Raw genomic sequence first — 8,129 nt, forward strand, 5'->3', positions numbered from 1 at the left:
TGGAATAAAAATTCTGGACTGCCAAATTTTGAGGCGGTTTGGACATTTTTAAAATTTTTTCAAAAATCTGGTTATTATTAATAATTTGTTTTTCTTTTTGGGTATTTTTAAAAACTTCGGCATTTCTCGTGCTTGAATAACAAATGCCTAGAAAATCATATTCTCGAGGCACAGACAGATAGAGGTAGGGCCCATTTGTTATCTTATCATTTATCAGCGTTTATTATTTTATTCTGTACGCACCAGTTTCTACTTTTTTTTATTCTGAAAGGAGACCAATAATTTGATTGGTATAAGAACAAATCACACTAAACCCTAGTCTAGTAAATAGTAATGACACACTTGTCAACTTGTTTCATCATGACATCATTAATCAATCTCCTTCAGATCATCTTCCTCTCAGTCTTAGTCCTCTCTATCTCTCCTTTAACAGCTTCCCCCCCACCCGCTGGACCCACTGACCCCCTCTGAAATCGCCTCGGCCCGCCACATCCTCCTCTCCTCCCCTCTCTTCTCCTCTGCAACCACCTTCCACTATGTTGGCCTCGACGAGCCTGACAAAGCCGAAGTTCTATCCCGCATTTCCTCCTCCACAAGCCGCCGTGCCTTTGTCATTTTGCGCTCTAACAACCAAACCCACCAACTCACTGTCGACCTTATCGGATCCTCCATTATCTCCCATCAGATACACACTGGCTCCGGCTACCCCATTCTCACCTTGGAAGAACAAGGAGCCGCTATCCTGCTCCCACTCAGTTACCCCCCATTCTTACAATCTTTATCTAAGAGGGGACTGGATGTGAAGGATATTGTGTGCAGCACCTTCACTGTCGGTTGGTTTGGTGAAAGTCAACTCTTCAAGAGATTGATAAAAATACTCTGTTTCGTGGCCGGTGAGACGGCCAACTTTTATGCGAGGCCGGTGGAAGGAGTGCTGATCATTGTTGATTTGGAGGCAATGGAGATTGTTAAATACAAGGACCGTGTACAGATACCCGTCCCCAAGGTCAATGGCACCGATTTCAGGTCTGATAAGGTGGGGCCATTTGTCGGGCCCGAGACCAAGACCGGGTTCATTGTGCAGCCACAGGGAAGAGGATTTCAAATTGATGGCCACAATGTTAGGTGTGCTGTCACATCTTATGTTTTTAGATGGGTTTTTTCATCCTCCCTTTCTTTTGTCTTATGCAGTAAATTAGTCAAAAATATAAGATTCCATTTTCTTTTCTTTTCACAATGCACATGAAGGGGGACTAATAAGTGATGCATGTAATTTACATATATATAAAAAGAAGAAACAAGTCAAACAACAAAGGCACTTTTGTTTAGCAATTTGTATAAATCATTAAACGGACTTTTGATTCAGATGGGCTAATTGGGCATTCCACTTGGGGTACGATGTGCGGGCCGGAGCAGTAATTTCCTTAGCATCAATCTATGATGCCAAGATGGAAACATACAGAAGCGTGCTGTACCGCACCTTCGTATCGGAGCTGTTTGTACCATACATGGATCCGGCCGAGGAGTGGTACTTCCGCACTTTCTTTGATGCAGGGGAGTATGGGTTCGGACTCTGGGCCTTCCCCCTTCAGCCCAGTACCGATTGCCCGGCCCATGCCGAGTTTATGGATGGCTACTATGCGGGCCAGGATGGAAAGCCTGTTAAGGTGTCCAATGTTTTTTGTATCTTTGAACGATATGCTGGTGATATTGCCTGGCGCCACACTGAAATCGGAATTCCTGGTCAAATGGTGAGGTTAATTTACAGCAGTACACATGATTTTAACATGCCAGCAACTTTCTAAATTGTGATTGAATTGGAGTTGATAGATATTGATTCTGTAGAAAATGTATTGTAGATAACTGAGGTGCGTCCAGAGGTGACCCTTGTGGTGAGAATGGTTTCAACCGTTGGAAACTATGACTATGTCATGGACTGGGAATTCAAGACCACCGGCTCTGTTCAATTTCGGGTATAATATCATTTACCTTCAGTATATATTTGGTGATAACATAATGGTACTTCAATAGCAATCTTGACTGCATTGAGAGTAATATGTGAACAGATGGAAATCATTACAATAGATGTTGATCAGGACAGTAACATCAAACTATTTATCTTACTGGTACTAGTGACAAACTTTAGATTATAGATGTTGCTGTTACCGGAGTTTACTATTTTACTAGTTCTATAAGTGATACTACAAGTATGGTATTTTCTTTTAGAGTAAGGCTACGGTGCTATGGGTTGCATAGAGTAAGGCTACGGTGCTATTTTCTTTTAGTTCTATTTATGTTCAAAGAACTTATGATACTCTTTTTATTCATCTACTGGATGAACAGTGCCATCATTAGTCTTAACTTATCGGGTTTACTTTTAGGTCTCTTTAACGGGTCTGATGGAAGTGAAAGGCACACCATATACACACACCGACCAGATAATTTCAGATCAGCATGGTACACTGGTTGCCGAGAACACCATGGCTGTGTACCATGACCACTTTGTTACATACCACATTGACCTGGACATAGATGGCACAGAGAACTCTTTTCAGAAACTAAAGCTCAAGCCAGTTAAACTATCTGACTTCAACTCCTCTTCTCCTAGGAGGAGCTACTGGACGGTGGTCACTGAAACGGCAGAGACAGAATCCGATGCACAGGTCAACATTGGGGCAGACCCTGCAGCCGATTTGTTAATTGTGAACCCAAATAAGAAGACTAAGATGGGAAATGCAGTAGGGTATAGGCTGATTCCAGGCAGTGCTACTGGTGTGTCAGTTTTGGCTGACAATGATTTCCCACAAATACGGGCTAGTTATAGCAAAAAGCAGGTGTGGGTCACCCCTTATAATAAATCTGAGAAGTGGGCCGCCGGACTTTACACTGATCAGAGCCGAGGGGATGATAACCTAGCTACCTGGAGTCACAGGTAAATGTACTTAATACATTTAATTTCATTGAATTACTGTTTCTTTAATATGAATTGTTTGGAATATAGAATGTGTGATTGAGTAACAACAATTGATAACAGTGTTGGTTATATTGATGATACAAGCAGGAATAGAAGGATAAAGAACAAAGATATAGTGCTATGGTACACGGCTGGATTTCATCACATCCCATACCAAGAGGACTTCCCGTTGATGCCGATGATTAGTGGTGGCTTTGAGTTGCGACCCTCTAACTTCTTTGAGAGGAACCCCTTGATCAATACCAAGCCCTACTCGCCTCAGCCAAGTTTCAATTGCACTTTTACCACGTAACTGGAAATTCACAGACTGTCTACATTGTATGAGGCTCCCGATTTCTTAAAGAGTGATTGACTTGATTCAAATATTGAGCAATAAAATGTAGCGAACAATAGATGTTGATAATTGTATTTTAATTCAATCTTGTCATTATTATTCCCAATAATTTGCCCTATGTTATTCCCCATTGATATTTGTATTTTAATTCAATCTTAGTAAGGACACTGGGCTGGAGATGGGTAGCTATCTTTTGTCAAATCACTTCAAGAGCTCATAGTGACGTTTAGCTATAATTCTTACTTGATATGATTTTTGTTGTATTTTTTATGGTAATAATTGCTTTTGGAGATGTTTTCCAGTTTGAGAGATCTGTACTGAAGGTTTGCAGATACTGGTACATACCCATTCCAGATTAAGGGGTTTGCATTTTGGTACAGACTGCTTAGCCACTTTGTGCAGCTTTTTAGTTTCAAGTTTCACATACTGACAAACAAGTTGTGACTACACAAAATAAGGATTCTTGGCAGTCTTCTGGTATGGGTATTTTTTAGACAATCTAATAGATATAAGAGGAGGGTTCAAATGCCTCCATGTTTTTGTGCCTCCATCATGCCTCCATCTCTCTCTATCATTTTCAAAGTTCAAACAGTCGATCCAAACCGTTCAACCTAACCTCCATACTAAAATATGTTTGGAGACCAAATTTTATATTTTTAGGAATTTTTTTACTATTTTTTTAGATAGGTACAAAATCAGTAAATCTGAATCATCTAAAAACAGTATTTTTGTACCTATCTAAAAAAATAGTAAAAAAATTCCTAAAAATATAAAATTTGGTCTCCAAACATATTTTAGTATGGAGGTTAAGTTGAGCGGTTTGGATCGACTGTTTGAACTTTGAAAATGATGGAGAGAGATAGAGGCATGATGGAGGCACAAAAACATGGAGGCATTTGAACCGTCCTCTAGATATAATTCTACTGAAACTAGAAAGATGATCTTTCTTTTTGTCCGAATGTTAATACGGACCGAAACAAAAGAATAAGGGTTCGTGGAATAGTCATGCGAAATTGATCTACACTTTAAGGATTATTGCGCCGAGGCTGTGTACTGTTTTTGTTTTATTGGTCAGGTTGGCAGAAATATTTCAAGCTGTATATAGAGTAAAACAAAAATAAAGCGAAAAACATATATAATTCTACAGATTGATAATTCATTTGTTGGTAAATCTTGAGTTTCTTAAAGTTTCTGAACATCAAATTCTTTAATTTAGTACTTTTTTGATGCACTGAATAATTATCACAATAAAGATTTGTGGATTCTGGTAAAACTGTCTATAGCCTTTTTCTGCAATGTTTAGGATAGGTATTCTTGCTGAATCATTGAAATTATAATTTAGCCCAAAAGATCCAGAATTATAGATGACCACAGAATAGTCATACAGAATGGATACACTTATAAAGATTATTTTCGTGCCTGATTTTAGTTCAAACTCAGACCAGTCAATACTTTGACAGATAAGACATTCACCACAAATTCAACAACACAGAACTATCATACATAATGGATGCACATAAATCTTGAGTTTCTTAAAGTTTCTGAACACCAAATTCTTTAATTTAGCACTTTTTTCTATAAGTTGACTAAAAGATGCACATAAATCTTGAGTTTCTTAAAGTTTCTGTACCCATGTTATTTATGTTAAATGATCTGATTTCACAATAAAAGTTTATGGATTATGGTAAAACTGTACCTATAGCCTTTTTCTGCGATGTATAGGATATCTTTATGTGCTGAATCATTGAAATTATAATTTGGCTCAAAAGATCCAAAATTATCGACCACACTTACAAATATTATTTTCGTGCCTGATTTAGTTCAAACTCATTAAACATTTCATCACAAGTTCAGCAACAAAATAGGATATAAAAAATGAAAAAAAAATAACAAAAAGAGGATTAGAATTTAAGGATAATAGAAAAAAGGTGAACAACTTAATTAATCCAAATACTTCAGTTATTGTCAATAATCAAATTCAGCACTTACATATAAATCAGGAATAATAATAAAAAGATCTCGTGGTCTTATTTAATCTTAAAATAAAGAATTTCACCTCCCTAGGTAGGAGCCCTAAATTATGCCCCTCCCCCCCATCCCATACCCTAGGAGAACAAGCCCATCTCCTTGGTCAAATTAAAATTAGACACAAATTATCTCCTAAAAGGATACCCGGCCAATCAGCAACAATCAAGCTACTCTCTATTCAGCGAAGAGGTGATATCTTGAAATATCCTCAGCTTCTTCCCTTCTGGCATTGCCGGGCTACTCTGAGTGGAACTCACGCGCAACTCGCTCGTGTCAGTTTTGCCACCTTTTTTAACAATCTCCTCATCTAGTAAAGGCAACAGGATTGCCTCAACCAGAGCAGCATCGAACTCGTCCGCATTCGGTAATTCAGGGTACCGGTTCTCGATCGACCTCCTCCTCTCAACCCGCTCCATCAACACACCACCTGTACCAGCTTGGAGATCCTTAGCGGGTCGTGGTCTCTTCAAATTGAGGTTCTCGCTTCCAAAATTAAGGCACTTCTTCACCACCACCTTAGAAGAGTAAAACGGCGCTGCATCGACATTCAAATTTCTGTTCAGGTCCGGCTTGCAATTCTCATTTGCAAATTTCTCCATGACCTGGATTGATACAGGCAGTGGTGCTGCGTAATCGATGCATGGGTGTGGTTGCCAGATGGCCGCTGATGATTGGCCAAGAATGGATTCGAACCTCCAGTTGGCGGGGTTGCGCTTCTCAAGGTCACGAAGCATCTCCTGTGCCCGCTCAAAGGCCTTCAAGTGCGAGTCCGAGCCCCTTAACGGGTCAGGCCTTAGCGGATCGCTGATGGATGGTGGGCGTACCAGCATTAAGATCTTTTTGGCCTCATCAACACATCCCTGCTGCATGAGGCAGATGCCAAGGTTGCACATTTTGTTGTTGTCCGGCCCAATTTCGAGAGCCTGCCGGTATGCTGCCTCGGCTTCTTTGTAGTTCTCTTTTTGCATCAGGGCCCAGCCCAAATTACCCTGCAAGGGGAAATGAAGTACTTCAGGATATATTTTCTAATTGGACCTTTCTGGTTTAAGTTATGAAGCTAAATTAGTTTAAGTCCGTAATTTTTGTTGGGTATGAGAATGAATTATTTAAATTTCTGAGGTTGTGTTATGTTAAGTCTGATTTGATGAATCTGCTAACTCCAGAGGAAAAAGAAAAGGAAAATTACCAGATGACGCGTTTCTGGTTGAAATGAAGCTAATTTTAAGTGTTTGTTTTTTGTTTGGTGTCTTAAAATGAATTAACATTGAAATTTCTAAAGTTTATGTTATGTAGGTCTGATTGATGAATTAGCTCCAAAGTAAGGGGAAAAAGAAAATAAAAAATACCAGAAGACGCGTCGCTTCCTGTTCGACAGTGACTTGGAACTTTCGCCCCTGAGATCGGGCCGTCTTAGTGCGCTTACCATTGAATGCGAGGCCCCGGTCGATCAGCATTAATTTACGTTTTAGCAATGCTATCTGATCATCTATTCTACCGCATCTCTGAACCATATCAAGAAATTTCAATTAGCTTATTATATACTCTGGTACTTCACCAGTAAGAACAAGATTCATTACATATGCAGCAAAAAGAACACAAAAAAGGATGGGAAAGACTATAACCAAAACAGTCACAGACCAATACTGCTATGTACTCCTTTTACCAGACTGTAACCAGACCAGTCCTAAATCATTGATTTTTGTGAAATCTTGTCAGCAATAAAAAAAAATTATATTGATCCAAGGAAATTTTGTCTAATACTCTCTGTAAATATCAATAGGAATTCATAAAAATGTAGGGAAGGAATTACCTTGTAGAGATCCAAGAGGATGTTGTCAAGGGATTCTTGGGCTTGATCGGAGCAGCGATGTCTGAGAGACTTGATGGCCTCAATTGCTTCTTCAGCTCGATTCTGCTGCTTCATCACTATGGCCATATCTTTTAACGCACTGTCCACCCGATCTCCTTCATTTATTGCCGCCCAAAATAGCACAATAGCTCGGTTAGGGTCCTTGTCTACCAGCTGAAAAATTGAAATTAAAGAACTTTTTAGAATTGAATTTTTTAATTAATGAAGAGAAAAGAACTCAACTAGGAGAATCATTCCACAAATTGTTCAATAAACGCATATAAGCCATTCTATCAGACCTTCTACAAGACATATTCGGAAAGTAACTTAAAGATAGACTAATTCTTGAAAATTTTAAGTGATACCCTAAACCCAAAATTTCACGGAAGGATTTTTTACCTGAACTAATATATTGAACAAATTTCAATTGAGATACACACAAGGACAGATCAATAATCTGTAATTGTTGACAATTTTCGTTCTTTTTTCCTGAAATAAACACAATTCTTGATATAACCAAGGAGATGTACTGGTATATAAGAAGCCAAGAAAACACAGACCAAAATTTTCTTGAAAGTAATAATTTACAAGATTTGTTCTTTCAATCAATGACGAACAAAAAGTCATCTGAAGGGAAGGGAAAAAACACCAAAGAATCAAACCCAATAATCTCAGAAAATCCTAAAACGAAAGGGAAAATTACCTGAACCCTCTTTGCCCGTACATAAGGCGTGTCCCCTGCCGGCACTTTGTGAGCCACATGCGAGAGATCAGAGCAGCTCCTCATGAGAGGCCGAGGGGGCACCTGTTGCATCATTTTGGAATAATTCGAGATTGATTTGTGCTGAATAATCTGGGAAGGGAGAATAAGTTAGACAGTGTGGGATGTGAGAGGGGAGAGAGAGAACGAGAAAGAAATAAATGAAAGAATGAGAGAGGAGAGC

At 39.0% G+C, this 8,129-nt stretch overlaps 2 protein-coding genes across 2 annotated transcripts; one reads left to right on the forward strand and one right to left on the reverse strand.

The window, feature by feature from the left end:
• Nucleotides 1-339: 339 nt before the first annotated feature.
• LOC144567582 (amine oxidase [copper-containing] alpha 2, peroxisomal-like) lies at nucleotides 340-3,600 on the forward strand. The gene is made up of 5 exons (XM_078317745.1): nucleotides 340-1,125; nucleotides 1,367-1,751; nucleotides 1,860-1,973; nucleotides 2,382-2,932; nucleotides 3,062-3,600. The coding sequence occupies exons 1-5, from the start codon at nucleotides 959-961 to the stop codon at nucleotides 3,264-3,266; spliced, it is 1,422 nt and encodes a 473-aa protein (XP_078173871.1). The 5' UTR covers nucleotides 340-958; the 3' UTR covers nucleotides 3,267-3,600.
• A 1,649-nt stretch (nucleotides 3,601-5,249) lies between these two features.
• On the reverse strand, nucleotides 5,250-8,129 carry LOC144567607 (protein POLLENLESS 3-LIKE 2-like). The gene is made up of 4 exons (XM_078317779.1): nucleotides 7,889-8,129; nucleotides 7,147-7,359; nucleotides 6,683-6,838; nucleotides 5,250-6,325 (listed from the first exon to the last, which is right to left on the reverse strand). The coding sequence occupies exons 1-4, from the start codon at nucleotides 8,000-8,002 to the stop codon at nucleotides 5,504-5,506; spliced, it is 1,305 nt and encodes a 434-aa protein (XP_078173905.1). The 5' UTR covers nucleotides 8,003-8,129; the 3' UTR covers nucleotides 5,250-5,503.

The sequence above is a fragment of the Carex rostrata genome, chromosome 16 (genome assembly GCF_964058835.1).
Source record: "Carex rostrata chromosome 16, lpCarRost1.2, whole genome shotgun sequence".
Taxonomy (NCBI): Eukaryota; Viridiplantae; Streptophyta; class Magnoliopsida; order Poales; family Cyperaceae; genus Carex; species Carex rostrata.

Excerpts from the sequence above, each read along its gene's own strand:
- LOC144567582 (XM_078317745.1), top strand. The coding sequence starts at position 959 with ATGGAGATTGTTAAATACAAGGACCGTGTACAGATACCCGTCCCCAAG. Across the intron at positions 1,974-2,381 it reads CCGGCTCTGTTCAATTTCGG|GTCTCTTTAACGGGTCTGAT; the intron begins GTATAATATCAT and ends GTTTACTTTTAG. Across the intron at positions 2,933-3,061 it reads CTAGCTACCTGGAGTCACAG|GAATAGAAGGATAAAGAACA; the intron begins GTAAATGTACTT and ends TGATACAAGCAG.
- LOC144567607 (XM_078317779.1), bottom strand. The coding sequence starts at position 8,002 with ATGATGCAACAGGTGCCCCCTCGGCCTCTCATGAGGAGCTGCTCTGAT. Across the intron at positions 7,360-7,888 it reads TACGGGCAAAGAGGGTTCAG|CTGGTAGACAAGGACCCTAA; the intron begins GTAATTTTCCCT and ends TCAATTTTTCAG. Across the intron at positions 6,839-7,146 it reads TCCTCTTGGATCTCTACAAG|AGATGCGGTAGAATAGATGA; the intron begins GTAATTCCTTCC and ends GATATGGTTCAG.